The sequence below is a fragment of the Alexandromys fortis genome, unplaced genomic scaffold (assembly GCF_014885135.2).
Source record: "Alexandromys fortis isolate MF-2015 unplaced genomic scaffold, M_Fortis_MF-2015_v1.1 scaffold_1, whole genome shotgun sequence".
NCBI lineage: Eukaryota > Metazoa > Chordata > Mammalia > Rodentia > Cricetidae > Alexandromys > Alexandromys fortis.
This window is the reverse complement of record NW_026067927.1, coordinates 13775235-13793763: the sequence shown is the minus strand read 5'-3', so window position 1 is coordinate 13793763 and position 18529 is coordinate 13775235. Positions and strand designations below refer to the sequence as shown.

Sequence of the window (18529 nt, the reverse complement as noted above, 5' to 3'; positions counted from 1 at the left end):
CCTATATTACTTCTTTCTTGGCTCAGCTAGGCAGTGACCTTCGAAGAGGAAAAAGGCTCTTGGATTAGCTAGGTAAACTTTATTATTTTGTTCCAAATAGGGAACTCCCACACATGCACACACCATGTGCGCACACGGGCATGCACACATAAACACACACACACACATCTAATACTGCTCACAATACTGGTTCCCTGGGTGCAGGCTTCTGAACCAGATTTCTACTCCAGGCCCTTTTTGTGCTCAGTCTCTTGTACTATAGCTGTATCCAGATAGATTTCCCGGTGGTAGCATGCTCACACCTCCAGGCCAGGAGCTTTGCTTAGTCCCAGTGCCTGCACCAGGTCATCTCCAAGCCCGCTCTTCAGTGTCCGTCTCACTGCAGTGACAGAGCAGGGTCACAGGTTGGCGGGGAGGTGTTGGGGATGGGGGGAGTCAGTGGGCTTATAAGGGGATACTCACAGGACTTGCGGTTGCCACGAGAGCGCTTCCTTTCCCGAGCAGCTAAGGCTCTAGGACTGCTCTTGGTAACTGACTGCACCAGCAGATCCATTATCTCATCGGATGTATCGCTGGGTAAACTGGAACCCGAAGTCTCCTCAGGGGATGGAGTGGAGGGCCCCACTGCTGTGTGTGCGACAGGGGAGCTGCTCTGGACCATGCCTAAGGAAGACCAGGGAAGAAAATCAGGCTAGGGTAGATTAGAACACATTCCCCTAGCAGCTGCTACAAACCCTACCTCTGCTGCGCCGGCTGTGCGTGGTGTCTTCTGGCCTGCTGGTAAGCAGACTCTTCATACTGGCATGACTATCAGCATCACCCCGTCCTGGTCCACTGCCGACGGCCACTGGGACAGACAGGTTACTGGGGGCCTCCCCAGCCACTCCTGAGAACTTTTCTGTCTAAACGGGAAGAAGAGTGGTTAGGAGCAAGGAAAAGGAACCATGGGGTGGCAGGTAAGACTAAAAGGGCATTTACCTCGGTGATCATGCGCCCCCGGGTCTTGTTGCGCTCTCGGTAGGTAGCCCGCTTCTGCTGCTGATGCAATACTCGTTCCCGACAGGTCCGATACTCGAGTGCAAACTCTCTCAGGGTGTGACAGAACTGCATGATGCGAACTTCCCGGGCTGCCTGCGCCGTGTAGCCCAGGTAGAGCAGGAAGGCATGGAACCTAGAGAGGTCATAGTGGGAGATGTGGATAGTGAGCCCTGCCTGGTGTTTAACAGGATGGTGGTGACAGTACCCACCCCCAGCCCCCCCCTCTCTCATGGCTCTACCTGTTGCAGACTCGGCGGTGCACCACCCTTAGCATGGCTACCCGGCGTGTACACTGGGCCAGGAAGTGGGTGAGGCGAGCACGTAGAGCTGGGGCTAGCTCATGCTTTGCTAAGCTCCGAAGGCTGTCTTCGGCTGCCCGGCTCCGGCACTCCAGCTGCCCCAGGTTCTCGGTCAGCTGCTCAAAATCCACCTAAAAAACAAGAGGGTGCTCAGCTGTCATATATATATATAAGATTGTAGCCTGAATGCTACAATCCACTTAGCAATGCCATGCCTGGCCTGTGAGCTTTTGAAGAGGCCAGGTCTCAGCTGTGTCTGGGTCCAGGCTGGACAGTGTGGGCTACGGTGTTTGTTCAGGTCCTCCTGGGCAACTTAGATTCTATCTCAGAGGCCAGACATGGTGGCACATGCCTTTAATCCCAGCACTTAGAAGACAGAGGCAGGTGGATTTCTGTGAGTTCGAGGCCAGCCTGGTCTACAGAGCGAGTTCCTGGACAGGCTCCAAAGCTACACAGAGAAAGCCTGTCTCAAACAAACAAACAAAACAAAAAGATCCCATCTCAGAAAGTAAAAAGTGGGCAGGGGATGTAGTTCAGTGGTAGAATGTTTGCTTTCATTGCACAAGACCCTTAATTCAGGCCCCTGCATCACCAAAAAAAGAAAGAGAGAAAAGAAATAGTTTACAGTGTAATACAAAAGACAGGCCAGTCCAGTTACTCCAAGAAAGAACAGAAAAGGCTTGGAGGAAGTGACAACTAAATAGACCCAAAGAGTTGAATGGTGGGGTCAAGCCATCAGAGTCCACTGGCAGAGGCTACAGCTCACAGATCTACAGTCTCAGCAAGCCCTGGCACAGCAGCCCACACAGAAGGATCCGCCCCGGAGAAGCGGTGCCTCATAGCCCTCATCAGTCTTAGTGGAATCTGCCTGGTACCAACCTTGGCACAGCGGGTGAGGGCAGGAATTTCTGAGTAGAGGTCAGAGGAGTCAGGCCGGGTCTGGAGCACCAGGGAACAGAGATGGTACAGCAGTGACTGCCGGCGCACTGTGTCCTTCACTTCTGACACCTTCTCCAGGTAGCTCAGCTCAAAGCCACTGCTCTGAAAGGACCCTGTCTCAGTCTGGTGCCAGCTGGTTCCAGAGCCTGGACCTCCAGTCCCCAAGTGCTTTCACTTACCTGGGAGCCATTGAGGAAGTTGCCAACAGCCAAAAGGGTAGCCAGAATGCAGCGGAAGGTGGCATTGTGCACCAGCTGTTCCATGCCCACTTTCAGATCAAACAGTGGCTCTGCAATTTCCTGGTGTGAGGGACAAGGAGCCTTCAGGCTACATGGTCATTACTCCCCTGTTTCTACCACCTAGCCCACTCCACGACCCAGGTACCCGCTCCATGCCGTCATAGTCCAGTTTGAAAGCCCAGAGCTGTAGGCGTGCAGCCAGGCCTCCAATGGAAGCAAGCGTCATCAAGAAATTCTCAGCTGGGCCCAGGGGTACATCAGGGTTGGCCAGCTGGGCTTCTTCAATCTTCTGCCGCTCTTCCTCAGTGGGCATCATGGTCAGCAGTTTCTGAAGATGCAGCCACCGCCCCATAGAGGCTTTCAGTATTCATCCAAGGCCAAAGACGTTTTCTCCTACCCCTCCCTAGGCTTTCTAAGGGAGCCCCGGGTTTGAAGGGATGCCCTACAGAAATGGCATGCCTATGCCCACCACCAGAAGGACCAGAAATTCCTTAGGGTAGTCTCACCTCAATGCCATCCTTGCTGACAGCAAATTCATCAAAGTTGAGCAGGGCAGCCTTGATGACATGCACAGGGGGCAAAGTGGTTAGGCCAATGTTGATGGCATTGCTGCGCTTGGGGTCCAGCACTGTAGTCATTGTCCGGCGGCCCTCACCAGCTTTCTGCAAGGTTGGGAGAATGGCAGCTCAAGAAAGGGAAGAAACTAGCTGGGGTAGTTCCTTCACAGGACACTGTAAGCCTTTAATCCCAGCACTTGGGAAGCAGAGGCAGAGATAGGCAAATCTGTGAGCCTGGTGTACAAAGAAGCCAAGGCTGATACACAGAGAAACCATATCTTGGAGCGGGGAGGGGTGGGTTTTAAAAAAAAAGAGGACACACTAAAATCCCCCTCTGAATGGCCTAATGAATCTACAACTAAAATAAGAGAGATTTAAGCTGGGAATAAGCGGATATTTCTAATGAGAGCTCTGCTGATTCCTAGAGAGAGTCTCAGACAAATCTCCTTTCTCTATTTCCCCATGTGGGAAATGAGGAACCGGCTCCAAAAACTCAGCCCCTGAACTCCCAGTTCTGCCTGTCAAGCTGATTTACCTTGGTGGGTAGTACATCCTTGGCCCGGGACTCAAACAGGTGCTCCAGCCGAGCTGTGTCTACTGAGACAGGTTCCAGAGAGGCCCACAGGGTAGGGCAAGGTCCAAAGCGGCTTCTAGAGTAGCCAGAGGCTGCCGCTGGTTTGAGTTCCCGCCAGAAAAGTTTGACTGTCTTCCTTTTGGTGGGAAGGATTGGGCCGTCAAGGGCTGAGTGGGCAAGAGGCACAGCCAAGGGTGGAGGTGGTGGTGGGCAGGAGCCAAAGATGGGTGGGGGAGGAGGGGGCGGAGGTGGTGGGCAGGAGCCTAAGATGGGTGGGGGAGGTGGGGGCGGAGGTGGGAGCCCCCCGGCGAGTGAGGATGGTGGATGTGATAGGAGTGGGAATGTTTTTTCAGATTCCACAGATGCCATATTTAACGTGTCCTGGTCTTCATCCTCCCCCAGATCTGAGAAGTCCAAATCCCCAATGCAGAGCTTGGGTACACGGGTAGGAAGTTCCTGGATAGGATCAGCCTTAGGACTTGGTGGTGACACTGGCTCCTTGGGCTCTGGCTCAAGACTTCTCTGGGTCCGGAGCAGGACTCGGGAAACAGGGCTCCGAGGTGTTCGAGGTGCAGAGGCTGGCTCTGAGGAGTCCCACAGCTCCCTGGTGCCTAGTAAAAGGTAAGTAACTGTCAGTTACATGCCCTCGGTGGGGCAAGAAAGCAACATGGCGGTGGGGGTGTGAGGAACTCTGGAGAGATGGATAAGACCCTAAGTTCAGTTCCTAGCATGTAAAGCTGGGTGGCTTACAACCAAACACTCTTAACTCCAGTTTCAGGGCTCTGATGTCCTCTTCTGGCCTCCATGGAGACCCAGAAACTTATGGTATACATACACTCTCACTTGCTCACACACACACACACACACACACACACACACACAAATAAAAGGGATACATACACTCTCACTTGCTCACACACACACACACAAATAAAAGGGATTTTGGTTATCTCTATCTATGTGTGTGTATATGTATGTGTATATCTTTTGTTTATTTGTTTTTGTTTTTCAAGACAGGGTTTCTCTGTAGCTTTGGAGCTTATCCTGGAACTTGCTCTTGTAGACCAGGCTGGTCTCGAACTCACAGAGATTCACTTGCCTCTGCCTCCCAAGTGCTGGGATTAGAGGTGTGCACCACCACTACCCGGGACATATGTATCTTTTAAAAAACATTTTTGCAGTGGTGGTGGTTCATGCCTTTAATCCCAGCAATTGGGAGGCAGAGGCAGGTGGATCTCTGTGAGTGCCAGCCTGGCCTACCAGAGCAAGCTCCAGAATAGCCAGGGCTACACATAGAGAAACCCTGACTTCAAAAACAATAACAAAAGCATTTATGTGTATGAGTGTTTTGCCTGTACATATGTATGTGCAACAAGTGCATGTCTGGTACCTGTGGAGGTACTAATAACAGCAATAAAAAAAAAAAGAGGCCATGAATTTGAAAAAAACAAAATGAAGGTATAAGGGGAGAGGTTGAAGGGAGGAAAGGGAAGGAGGAAATGATATAATTATAGTTTAATTTTAAAAATTATTAAGGGGTTGGAGAGATGGCTCAGCAGTTAAGAGCAATGATTGTTCTTCCAGAGGACCAGCGTTCAATTCCCAGTACCCACATGGCAGCTCACCACTGTCTGCAACTCCAGTTCCAGAGGATCCAACACCCTCACACAGACAGGCAGGCAAAACACCAATGCACATAAGATAAGTAAATCTTTAAAAAGTCATTAAGAAGGCAGCATAGGATTCCCTGAAATAGAGTTATATTTAGAAGGCTGTGAATTACCATATGAATGCAGGGAATCAATGAAAGACCGTCCTCTGCAAGAGCAACAAGCTCTCTTAACTGCTGATTGAGCCACCTCTCCAGCCCCTAGGGTTTGTTTGTTTATCTTAAAAAGAAAACAGTATGATTGGATTCTGCCTGAGCATCTACCCACCTGATGCCGATGACCCGTCAGTCTCATCGACAGTGGCCCCAGCCAGTGTCTCTGCCCGGCCCTGGGCCAGAGCAGCCTGCTTCTCTGTTTCTGCGGCTGCCACGTTCTCCAGGAACCGGGCTCTGAGGAGAGGTACTTGTCAGTGATAGGGCCTGACCCAAGTCCAGCCCAGGGTGGTGCACATGCCTTGCTGAGCTGCTGGGCACTGCCCTCAGTTGCAAGCACACACAGGCACAGGAAACAGTCCATGCACGAGGCATACCTCTGCCCACCCCACAAAGGCCCGGCCCCATTCAGTCCTCCACATCTGGGGAGTTACAAACAATTCAGCATTCTTGGTCAAAGTACAGAAGTTCTACTTGATGTCTAACGTGCAGCCTTGCTGATTCTAGACAATGCCCTTAGGGTAAGGGAAGGAGAAAGTTGTCCCAGTAGGTACAACAGACTTCCTCTTGCATGTCTGTCTGCTTTTGAGAGCTACAGTTGAAAAAAGGGCCTATTAAATGGTACACTCAGTTTGTGTTAAAATAATGAATGCAATCTGCTGCTCTCTTCTCTTCCTTTCCTCCCTGTTCCTTTTCTTCCTTCCTCCCTTCTTATTCTCCCTTTTTTGAGACAGAGTCTCATGTAGGCCAAACTAGCCCAAAACTCATTCACTATGTAGGTGAAGATGACCTTGCATTCCTGATCCTCCTTACCTCCACTACCAAGTGCTGGGATCACAAGCTGTGTGCCAAACCTGTCTCCAGTGTCCCCTCTCACCCCTCCAGTCTCTGTTAGCTCAGTCCCTGCCTGCCCTTCCTTCAGCCTTAGGTTCCTCCACCATCCACACCTCACTTTAAATATCTCTCCAAACTCACTCACAAGCTATTCCTGGTCTGAGCTACTCGGGTATCACTACTGAAGCATAGGAAACACTACAGTCCAGTGAGCTCCTCCCAGTGCTTAAATCTTTGGGTTACTAAGGAGGCACCAGTCTGGGAGAAGGGGTTTCTGAGAATCCTAGTGGGGTTGTATGAACTCCTGCTGGGCAAGCGATGCTGAAGCCCTGAGCACATGGCAGGTCTGGCAGACTGGCCTCTGTACTTACTCTAGCCTGGCCTGCCCAGTAAGGGACTGGGGGACAGGTGGGCTCTCAGGGGCGCTGGGTAGGGGGACGAGAGGAAGACATGGTAACTATGGTGCCAGCTCCAGTCCAAGGCCCACGTGCCGCACTCATACGGAGCTGGACAGTAGTGTCACAGCGGTAGGAAGAGGGCTGGGGGTGGCAGGACACGGGGGAGACTGGAAGTGGTAGAAAGGGACAGGAAGCCAGACAGGGTGCAGTGATGACGCAGACAAAGCAGAAAGAGTGACAGAAATGGGAGGACAGAAAGTGAGGAGGGGACATGACAAGAGGCCAAGGCAGGAGAGGTGAAACACAGGAGCTAAATGAAGAGAAGACACAGGAGGAGGAGGTCCAGTCAGAGTCAGTCCCCACCCTCCAGCAGCCACTTACCAAACAGGAGCAGTTTGGTGAAGTCTGAAAAGAAAGAGAAAGCACGCGTTTGGGCAGAGGAGGCCGAGAGCCCATGGAGGGGCGCAAAGTGGAGGGACAGGTGGAGACAGGACTTGGGGGTGGGGCTCGATTTCCCTACTCACTTGTAGATGCTTCTCTCACAGGAACTGTCCACTGAGGGTCCCACAGAAATGGTAGGGAAGAGGTTCACTGAGGTACGGAGGCCTGAGGCTGGGCCAGGGGGGCTGTAGACTGGACTTGCGGGCGAGGCGGGGCCAGTGGAGGAGGTGGCGCCTACTGGTGAAGCAGGGCCTGTGGAGCTAGAGGCCGGGCCTGTTAACAGACAGGATCGTGCCTGGCAGATTCACCCCTTCACATATACCCAGGCACGGACTCACCCTGGTTCTGGGGCACGCACAGGACCGCCTCCACCTTCTAGTGATCTTCGGCTCCTTTTGCCCTCCTCCGAGGATGGCTTTCTCCGCTCCCGTCGGCCGCCTGCGGCTGCTGCCGCTGCAGCCTCTTCCATATCTCCATCCTCTAACCGAAGGGCACTCTGACGGAGGTGGCCAAGAGGTGAGCAAGCAGCTGAGGACCGATAAAAGGGACAGGTCCCGGGGAACTGTGCCTCTGCCCCCGGACCCACCTCATAGAGCATTAGCTGTGTCCGCAGGTCGACATCAGTACCAGCGGTGCCCAGGAGGCGCTGCACCAGCGCTTCCATGCCCTGCTGCTCCAGAGCGTCCGTCACATCATAGAAGGAGTCCTGGTCCGGGAGTGCTGCCAGCGTCTGGAAGGAACCACAGAACAAGGCTCAGGCTGATGTGCGGGATCACGGGCCAAGGGTCCACGGCTGGGACCTGCTCCCGGATTCATACCTTGTTAATGAGAGTGACAGAGTACACCAACAGCTCGGGGTCAGCCCCGTTCTTCTCTTCGAGGATGGACACCAAGTTGGCCCAGGGAAGAGTACCTGCCACATGGGAAAGGAGGCAGTCATGGGATGATGGGAGCTGTGGGGGAGAGGGCTCAGTGGCGGTGAAGGGGAAGACGGGCTCTGACCGGAGGTGCTGGCTACAGAGTTGACTGCCTGGATGAACAGCGGTGCGTTGCTCTCAGAATACTCCACAAACACCAGCAGCAGCTTCAGGGCCGTCTTTACCACCAAGCGGGACTGGGAGAGAAGGCAATCCATATGAGTGGGGCTTGGACCAGACTGTTAGTTCCTGGAGGAGGGGAAGGACTCCTGGGGCTAGACCCAAAGAGAAGAGTCTTGGTAGAAAGATCCTGGTTCTGGGCCTGGACTTGAGAGTGCCATTTAGTTTTCAAGGGCCCTCGGGTTTACCCCAACCCTTCCCACTTGATAGAAGAGGGAACTGAGGCTCAGAAGAAACAACAGGGAAAGAGTACGTGTTTGTACAGAGCCACTTACCAGGCTGGCACACAGTGTGTATAGCCACTGCACGGTCTCACTATGGGCCACCACCCCCAGCATCCCATCCACAAAAAGCATCAGCTGGCCCAGGGCTAGAGACAGAAATGGGAAGAGGTGAGTGGAGGTGGGAGCTGAGAGGGGCATGGGATCAAAGGTCAAGGGGAAAGTGTGGCGCTGACCTCGAAGGATGTAGCTCTGGTAGTTGTGGTCAGCAGCAGCGCCCACACGGATCAGGCAGTTCAGCCCCTCTGAGTGTACGAATTCAGGCACCAGGTCCTTGTCTTCCTGGAGGCGCCACAGGGAAGTTTAAGGGGGCCTGGGCTGGACACCAACCCTCAGCCCACCTCTGGATCTTACCTGGAATATCTGCTTCAATGAGAAGAGAGATCGGCGGAGCTCAGGGCCACTGGAGCCGTACAACTTTTCTGCAAGGGGTGAGTGGCTATGAGCAACTCAAGGGAACACAGACAGTGCATCCTTCCACTAACACACAACCACAGCCTCCTGCCACAGAAAAGCCTAGCATTCCCAAACCTCCCTTCCACTTTCTGATGCTGGGCACCATTGCTTCAGCCCAGCTGTGGCATCGGTCAGTCTCGACCCCAGAAGCCAAGGTCAGGAAAGGGAGAGAGGAGGACATATCAAACCTCCAATCCACTGAATCCATAGTCCAGCACAGGCCTGAAAGAAGCTAGACCAACTAGGCTATGGAGGAAAAGTAGGGAGCAAGACATTGGGGGATTGCTGGACACCAAAGATGTCACACACTTACCCAAGATAGCATTGACCCTCACAGAGAGCTGGGTCCGCAGGATCAATGTGGGCTTCCGCCCTTTGCTGAAATCAAACAGCCATGTCAGTGGTTTCCAGCTGATTCCTCAGGATTCCACTTTCAAAGCAAAGACATCCACACGTGAACCCTGGCCCACTCCTTCCTCCCAACTGCTATTCCTGGGTCCAAGTGTGAGCCAAACAGAAGAGTATAAATAAACACAGTACCTGTGTCTGAGAGTGCCCCAATTTCCAGGTAATAGTGGGGATCCCCCTAGCATCGTTCCCTGCATTTACCTACAGCCCAGGCTACAGACTGTTTCAGCTGCTGAAATCTGAGCTGGACCCTGGTGGGGACAAGGCTGGGGGGTTTGGGCCAGACTGATCCAAGGCCCTGAAAAGGAGCAGGAGGGGCTCCTTAGCCTCCCTCCCCCTTTCAGCTCTGACCTGATCTCTTCATAGAAACCCTCCAGCATCTCCCGCTGTTCTTCTAGGGACAGTTCCGGGTCCAGGTAGTATCCAGACGGGGACACTTGCAACGCACAGTCCTCCAGCTGGAGACAAAAGAATATAGCTATTAGGGCCAGCGCTGCAGTCAGATTGTTGTTGTTTGTTTTGGTGCTTTTAGGAATCCAGCCCAGGACTTCCCACATGCTAAACCCTGCATTTTTTGGGTTGTTTGGTTTTTGCTTTTTATTTTACCCTAACAAACACAAATGAGGAAGGGGCATGAAGGAAGATAGCAGGAAGTTGCTACCTTCAAGGAAGTTCACAACCTCTTAGGGTGATAAGCTTCAGCCACAAAAGCACTCAAGTTCAGAGAGAAAGTGTGATGTGTTCAGAGAGGTGCAAACCCAGCTGGGAGTTCCTGCCAGGAGAATACAGCACAGACACTAATCCACAGACTCCCTAGTCCCTCCATGTCTCGAGGCTTTCTGTCCTTTCCCCAAGTGAGCTACAGTTGCTGCCCTTCTAGATGGACTTCAGACCCCAAACAGGAAGATGCCAGCTCCGTCATATGTTCCTTTCTCATGTTTCCTTCCTCATCCTGGCTCACCACTTGGTCCTTTAGACAATTATTATTGGTGCTAAAAAGATGGTTCTGTGATTAAGAGCACTTGCTGCTCCAGCAGAGGACCTGGGTTCAGTTGCCAGCACCTCCATGGCAGCTTACAACTGTCTGTTAGCTCTAATTCCGGGGGATCTGATACCTTCTTCTGGAATCCGCAGGCACGAGGCACACTGGTGGTACACAGACATACATGAAGGCAAAACACTCGTACCCATTCAAAATAAAAGTTAAATTAAAAATCTTGAGAGAGAGAGAGAGAGACAGACAGACAGACAGACAGACAGCTCAGCGGTCAGCAGTTAAGAGCACTGGCTGCTCTTCAGAGGACCTGAGTTCAGTTCCCAGCAACCACATGGCAACTTGCTACCGTCTGTAACTCCAGTTCCAGGGGACCAGAAACCCATGGCAAAACACTAATGTGCATAAAATAAAATTGAAAGAAAAAAAAGTGTTTCTAGAGAAGCCTGGGTCCCAGAACTCTAGGGGCACCCTGTGTACCTCTCTCACACTCCCCCCATTAGCACAGTGCTGATGCAGAGCTAATCAAAAGGCCCCTAGCTCTGGGGAGTAAGGGAGTCTTCTGGGGGCTATCTCATGGGCAAGTGACCGTCAACATTTTTCCTGGGGTTTGGTCAGCTCTGCCCTGCTCTGAACCCCACCCAAGGGCTTTCAGCTGATCTTGGTCCCTGGGGGGAAAGGAAGTTAGTTGAGCTTCTGTCCCCCAGCTTCTGCCTCTGGTTAGCACCCCCTGCTCTTGCCTCAGGGCCTGACCTGGCTCCTTCCTGGCAGTTTAACCTGTGGAGCCTTTGGGTGATCCCCCATCCCCACCCCACCCCTTGCCTGGGACATGGGACACAGGACAAACACTCCAGCCTGTTCTCTGTCCAACTTCCTGCCTGGCTGCCTGCCCTCCCTCGGGCGCCTTGGGCGGGCCTGGACTCTCCTCCAGGGAGCAGAGTCATCTCCTGAGTCTACTGGGAACAGGTCTGAGAGGGGACTGCAAGTTCCCAGGGCTAGGGTATCTCGTCAGGGCCAGAGCTCAACTGAAGGCAGCTTCCCCCAAACCCATCCCATTCCAGCCAAGCAACATGGCCACAGTATTGCTTGGACTGGAGGATCTGGGGGACCTTTAACATACCTCCCCCAAGGATGGCCTCCAGATCACACATAGAATAATAAATAGCTCATTCACTGGCACATCTATGAACCAGGGACTAGTTTTAGATCTGCAGGACACAGCAGAAAACATCGACAAGTCAGCCTTCACTCAGAAAAAACAAAATCATAATAAATGTGGATTCAGAACTTCTGTGAGCTTTAAAAGAGGATGTACCACACTGCTATAAATACCTGACAATCTCTTGCACACCCAGGTATGTGGACAGGAACAGCTGAATATGGGCCAGAGTGGCACATCCAGAGATATTAGGCCCTTCCTTCCTACACGCACCCTGCTCTACCCTAAGTAAGCAGAGAATGGTCTTCTCCCTCCAGGATGCGATTTGGGACAAGGAGCACAGTCCTGAAGGCTCCTGGTCACCACTCCTGCCTCCTCAGCTCAACCAGGTTAAGCTTTTCCCCAACTACTTCACCCATGCAATCCTGCCAGTTAAAGGGAAAAGCCCATTATAGGGAAGGGTCTAGAGATCGCTGTAGGGGCCGGTGCCTCCAGGCCAGTTTTCTTCTGCCCTCAGTTGTCTGTCCTGAGCGGAAGAGGGAGGTTGGGGGCCAGGATCAGGTCAAAGGCAAGAAGGATAGACTTCCTGCCGGCAAGATGGTGCGTATCCTTCACACCCCATGGCCCCTTCCTGGGATCACCATTCTGAGGGCAAACCTCTGGGACTCTTTTCTCACACCCTGGGACTGGGCCAGGTTTGAGCAAGCCAAACCCTAATCTCCGATGACAATGCTTTAGGTCAGCACAATGTATGGGCCTCCATCCTCCACCCCAGCTTCTGTCTTCCTCACTTCTGGCCTCCAGCCATGTTATCTCCTTAGTCTCTCAGCTCAGGCTTTTCTGGCAGCCCAAACTCATGTGTACCCTGGTCCTCTGCAAGAGTGGTGAAGGCTCTTAACCACAGGGCAATTTCTTAGGCCTCTGTTTTTGTTACTGGTGTTTAATTTGTTTTTGTGGGTTTCTTTTTGTTTGTTTGTTTGTTTTGTTTTGTTTTTTTGAGACAGGCACTGGCTATCCTGGAACTCACTTTGTAGACTAAGCTGGCCTTGAACTCATAGAGATCCTCCTGCCTCAGTGTTGAGATTAGAGGTATGCACTACTACACCTGCTTCCTCTGTTTGTTTTTAATGAATAAATTTTTATAGAGCTGGAAACCAAACCCACAGCCCTTTTCACGTTCGTTAAGTATGAAATCACTGGGCCATATCCTTACTTTATTATTTGCTATATATTATTATTATGCTATATATTCTTTAATTAATTATGTTTCTCTTGAGACAAGATTTCATGTAGTCCAGGCTGGCCTAAAACTCACTATAGCTGAGGATGATTCCTGATTCTCCTGCCTTTCTGTTCTCTAGGAGTGCAGATATAGGCTACCTCTCTGAACTGACAGAGGTTTTGTTTGTTTGGGGGGTGGTTTTTAATATAACATTTTTGAGAATTTTAAACATGTATATAATGTATTTGACCAAATCCTCCACTCAATATAATATGGTTTCATATGTAGATAAAGCTGAGCAGACCGTGGTGTCTACTTCCTATTTAAACAATTATTTATTTACTTACTTCTGTGGGTATATGGCTGTGTGTATGCCAAGATGCGCATGGAGGGCGCAGGACCAGGCCTCATTCACCACATTAGTGCAGGCGTGGCACCCTTACCCTGAGCCAAATCACTGGCCCCCTACTGTGTTGATAACAATGTAATCGTGTAAGAAAGAATAGATAGGGCAGGGAACTGTGAAGACGGAGGACAGGGTAGAATTCATGCTGAGGGTCTCGTTTTAGGAAATAACTGGACCACTGAACGCAGGACCCTTTGCTCTGAATAGCAAACTTTCTGTTATCTGAGGTTCAAGCTACATTGTGACTTCCTAAGGATGTACCTTAGGCAAAGAAACCTGCCTTTGTTATGCACCTCTTCAGTATTAGATAAGCAGTTTGCCTTTAAAAAAAAAAAAAAAAAAAAGACAAAAAGATAAGGTATCCTGTAGCCCAGGTTGGCCTAGAACTTGCAACACAGCTGACGCTGACTCCTGATCTTCCTGCCTCCACCTCTACTGCAGGCTTATGAGGCCTAGTTTTCTTTTCTTTTTCTCCTCCTACCTCGCCTACTCCCTTTTCTCCTCTCTTCCCTTCTGGATAGGGTCTCTTATATAGTCCAGACTCGCTTCAAACTCATGGCAACCTTCCCGACTTAGCTATCCAAATACTGGAATTGTAGGTGCAAGCCACCATGCCTCATTTTAGGTTGTCTGCTTCATCTGATTTTCCATTTTAACAAGCAAGTAAACCAAAGCTCAGAAATACAGTCAGGCATAGTGGTGCACACCTATCATTGTAGCACCCAGGAGGCAGAGGCAGGAGTCTCTCCGCAAGTTCAAGCCAACCTGATGTATGATATCCACATTTAGTTCTAGGCCAGTCAGTGATATAAAATGAGACCCAATCTCAAAAGAACAACATAATAGAGCCTTTAATCCCAGCACTGGGGGCTGAGAGAGTGGGGCAGGTGGATCTCTGTGAGCTCCACTTAGGCCTCTACAGTGAGATCCTGTCTCAAAAACAAAAATGAAGGAAAAGGGGCTGGAGAGATGGCTCAGCGGTTAAGAGCATTGTCTGCTCTTCCAGAGGTCCTGAGTTCAATCCCCAGCAACCACATGGTGGCTCACAACCATCTGTAATGAGGTCTGGTGCCCTCTTCTGGCCTGCAGGCATACACACAGACAGAACATTGTATACATAATAAATAAATAAATATTTAAAAAAAAAAAATGAAGGAAAAGGGGCTGGAGAGATGGCTCAGTGGTTAAGAGCACTGACTGCTCTTCCAAAGGTCCTGAGTTCAATTCCCAGCACCCACATGGCAGCTCACAACTGTCTGAAGATCCAGTTGTCAGGGGATCTGACAGCTTCACACCAATGCACACAAAATAAAGTTAGTTAAATTAAAAAAAAAAAAGAAGGAAAAAAAAAGTCCAAAAAAACCCCCCCAAAAAACAAAAAGAAGTATCGTGAACTGCCTGCCATAGGCAAACACAGCCCTGAACAGAACCAGGGTTAACTGACCCATATCTTAGGTGGATGGGTCTTGGGAATGTTCCATAGAACCTTGTCAGAGAAGTGGATGGAGGGCGGGAGACCTACAATATTGCTTCAAAACTTCTTGGACTCTGCAAATACCCCAAACTGGTCCTCCCAATTCTAGTGAAAGAGCACAAATAAGCAAGTGCACACAGACACTAGGAAAACTCTACCAGGTCTAAGATCTAGGCTGTAGGGTCTCTCACCAGGCTGTAGCTCAGAAGGACCAGCGGATGGGATGGAACATTCAGACCTAAGCAGGCTTGGAAAACCGCAACTCATGCTCCTACCCCAGTTTTCTAGTTTTCCGGAGACTCCCACTGCAGAGGACCAGAGAGATCAGTTTATCAACAGCTAAGCCCCCCCCCCACCTCCCTCTTAATCCTAAAGGGGTTGTGCATGGTGGCATATGCCTATAACACTAGCATTCATGAACCTGAGGCAGGAAGAATGCGAATTTGCAGACAGTCTGTGAAACAACTCTGCCTGGGGGGAAAAAAAATTTCTAGGTGGGGGAATAGGGGATGTAGCTCAGTTGGGTAGTACTTGCCTAGTCTGCAGAAAGCCCAAAAGAAAACCTATGGGGACCCCTTCAGTTGGCATCTGTCCCTGCAGGTCAGGTCACACTTGAGCTCTCTTGCCACAGAGTTAGGAGGGTTAAACTGAGGCTGGAGTGGAGTCAGGACACACTCTGGCACCCCGGTCCACCTTTGCTCCCTTTTAGTCACAGCCAGCCAGGAAACTGATGCTAATGACCAAACACCTGAGGGCAATCCTCGCGGACAGTAAGAGGGGACACCCTAGCCTTCAATGCAAGGTCCAAGAAGCATTCCAGGTCTCTCTGCCCAGAGTCCAAGGATGTCAGTCAGACACCAGACACAGCAGGGCCTTGGCTCTCAGGAAAAAGGTCTAAGGCTCTTCCCAGAAGGAAAGATAGGACATATAGATTGGAATTAGGGTTTAAGACATCAAAAGGTCAATGCTCTCCCCTCCCCCGGGGCAGGGCAAGTCGTGAAGGAGCCCAAGCTTAACTGGGAGAAAGACTCAGGGAGTTCCCCTAGGGACACTAGGCCTAGCCTACATATTGCCAGCCTCCCCTGCCCCCAGCCACGACGACAGAAGATGAGTCAGAGGCTGTGGCCAGGAGCTTCCTCATAGAGGTGGAGGAAATGAGTAAAGTTTCTCAGACTGGCAAGCTCTGAGTGGCTCGAAAAGGGAGTCCCGGGAGGAACTGGAGTCCAACAGGGTATGGCGTAGGAGCCCCTGGGAGGCTGTGGGGTCTGTGAGGTGACAGGCCAGTACCCAGAATAGGAGGGCAGAGGGCTGTTTACCGTAATCTACCTTCTTCCAGACAACTCCACACAGAATAAAGCAGTGGATAGCGAACTTGTCATCCTACATTTGCCCTATAACCTACAGCAGGGACGTCTGGGCTTCCAGCCCATCTCCTCCTTCTAGAAGGTAAGCAAGGTATACTTAACTCATGCCTGTGCTTCCGGGGCACCCACTTATAGGATCTGGAGAGGAAGCAGCTGTTGAAATTTCCTGCAAGGAGCCCTGCTCTCCTCCTCCCTCAGTTCTCTGATGTCCCTGCCCCGGCCCTATTCTCAGTCCCTCTTCCTCCAGCCTTCTATTTTGAGTCTGTGGTCACAGTTTATATTTGGGACCAGCACATCACAGTGCATCTGACCATTCCTGGCAAAGCCGTCAACTCCAAGGAGTTCTGGCTCTACACAGTGTGGTAACTTTACGCCTTTCCCAAAGCGGGGGTAGGGGCAGTTCTCTGGGCAGCAGTAGATGCTGAAGGAGGCCACACCAAGAAGTACAGGCTGGAGTAGGAAACTCATCTTTCATGGAGCTCAGTAGTGTCCTCAGCTAAGGAGCAGAGAACAAGGCCCAGCACCTGGCTGGGAGGACAGTCTTATAGCTATTCATATCTACACACACACACACACACACACACACACACACAAAATCTCTCTGAACTCAGGGACCTTATTGTACCAGCTGAAACAATGCAAAAGTTTCCTAAATGAAGGGGAATCTCTGAACCTCATTTTTAATAACCCAGGCCTGTTCCCAACTGCGAAGAGGGATGTCCTAGAGGGAATGAGCGATTATTGCCTTTGTTCTAGTCTTGTGTATACATACATGGACTTGTGGTACTGAGGATCAAACCCAGGGTCTTGCACATACAGAGCAAATGCTACAGCCTTAGCCTCCGCCTTATTTCTGGACAAGGGCTTTCATCAGTTTAGAGGCTAAGCGGTCTCAGTTCTACATCTCCGTCTCCCTAGTCTGTCCGAACAGTTTCAATTCAGCGCCCTTTTCTCTGCAGTCCAACTGAATGCCAGGTGACTTCAGACTGGACATGCTTTTTCCAGAACAGAGCGGGAGGAGCTGACTGCACCAAAACTCGGGAGGTGGGCAATATCCTTCCAGCTGTGGTCTTAAAGCTGGGGCTCTGTCTGGGCACCCGCCACTCCCCAGGCCAAGTTTCCCCGACCCCTCCTGCCCGCACTTGGAGGCGGGACTGGCGGCTGCAACGCAAGGAATGCAGTCTGGGGGCCTGGAGCTCAGGGCACATTCCAGGGGAGACCCCGGGCCTAGGGGCCATGTTTGCGCAACTCCGCGCCCAGTTGAGGCACCCCACTGACTCCCTCCCTGCTTCCTCACTGCTCCCAGCTAACCCACAGGTCGGGAACCCTGGGGGGTGGTAGCCTGTGTGCCTCCGGGAGTCCTAGCCCGGAAAAAGCAAGCCGGAAAGGGATGCCTGCGGGGGGGGGGGGGTTAGAAGAGGCGACCTGAAGGGGAGGAGTGGTCCCGCTGGCCATCTGGAAATGAGCCTCTCTAACTGTGCAAAGTCGGCCTAGGAAGGCCGGCAAACTAGGGCAGGCCAGCAGTTTAAAATTAGACTGGCCCGCCCCCTCCCTTCCAGGCGCAGGCAACCAGCGACGGGCCTAAGGGACCGTGGGGGCGGTGACTCAAGGGCTTTTCCACCCCTGCGAGCTCCGCAAAGCTAGGGTTCGGCTGCTTCCAAGGGACTCCTCTCATCCTGGCGGGCACTCCCAATCTCCACTAGCCAGCGAGAGACTGTATTCCCAGGACCCACCCCAGCCTCTAGGTCCTAAACCCTGTCCTCCTCTCCAGGTCCTCCCTAAGCCCGCCCCTCTTTGTGGCCCCGCCCCTAATCTACCTGAAGCAGGTGGAAATGGGTCCCTCCCCAACTCCACTTCCCCGATCCGCTACAGTCCGAACGAATAGTGATCCTCTGCCCCTGCAGCAAGCCTGGCAAACAGGCAGCGAGGGGACCCCAACCACCTCTTCAGGAAGGCCTTACTTTCAAGGGACGCCTAGGTGGAACAAATCACAAACTCTCATTTTCCTTCTACAACGTCTCAGTTTGAGAGTCTCCCCCTGTAGGCAGAGGAGCGTATGCCGGGACCCCAGCCCGAGACTTTTCCGGAGGCGAGCGTCCGCTACAGTCTTTATCCTAGAAGCACTGCCCACCGCCCATCTCAACTTCCGAGCGCAAATTTCTCCGCAGCCCCCTCACCTTGAGAGGCGCTCCCAGGAGGCGGTGCAGCGCGGGGATCTGCGCGCTCAGGGGCAGAGCCCCGTCCAGGCTGCAGGTGGGGGCCCGGCGTGGTTCCGGGAAGTTGGCACATGCGAAAGGGTCGGTGTCTTCCAGGTACTGCACTCTCACGGTTACCACTGATACTGGGTCCCCATCCCCGCGCTCTTCCTCGCCCGCCATGGCTCTGCCACCGGCTCCCACCGGACGCCTCTGTGTCCCTGCACGCCTGCAACTTCAACCCGACTAACTTCGGTGTCTGGGCCGGGCCCCGGACGCTCACATACTGGGGGCGGAGCAAGAGGGAGGCGGGGCTGAGGAAGGGGGTGGAG

General features: G+C 52.1%; 1 protein-coding gene across 2 annotated transcripts; it reads right to left on the bottom strand.

The window, feature by feature from the left end:
* Positions 1-64: 64 nt before the first annotated feature.
* Positions 65-18486, bottom strand: Fhod1 (formin homology 2 domain containing 1). 2 transcript variants are annotated; one of them, XM_050144015.1, is made up of 22 exons: positions 18180-18483; positions 9735-9841; positions 9289-9353; positions 8874-8941; positions 8696-8801; positions 8514-8608; positions 8144-8255; positions 7960-8054; positions 7728-7871; positions 7480-7637; positions 7225-7401; positions 5584-5705; positions 3608-4257; positions 3022-3177; positions 2661-2843; positions 2456-2575; positions 2217-2378; positions 1278-1468; positions 979-1171; positions 740-902; positions 463-663; positions 65-379 (listed from the first exon to the last, which is right to left on the bottom strand). In XM_050144015.1, exons 1-22 carry the CDS (start codon positions 18378-18380, stop codon positions 297-299), a joined length of 3552 nt encoding a protein of 1183 aa, XP_049999972.1. In that variant the 5' UTR covers positions 18381-18483; the 3' UTR covers positions 65-296. The 2 variants fall into 2 exon arrangements, 1 of the variants encoding a protein (XP_049999972.1); XR_007592048.1 differs by lacking the exon at positions 65-379 and having other exon boundaries at positions 517-663; positions 740-898; positions 18180-18486.
* Positions 18487-18529: the final 43 nt, after the last annotated feature.

Coding starts and splice junctions, on each gene's coding strand:
- Fhod1 (XM_050144015.1), bottom strand. CDS start 18,380: ATGGCGGGCGAGGAAGAGCGCGGGGATGGGGACCCAGTATCAGTGGTA. Junction 2,576..2,660: donor ACTATGACGGCATGGAGCGG/GTACCTGGGTCG, acceptor CCCTCACACCAG/GAAATTGCAGAGCCACTGTT. Junction 664..739: donor GCACAGCCGGCGCAGCAGAG/GTAGGGTTTGTA, acceptor GGTCTTCCTTAG/GCATGGTCCAGAGCAGCTCC.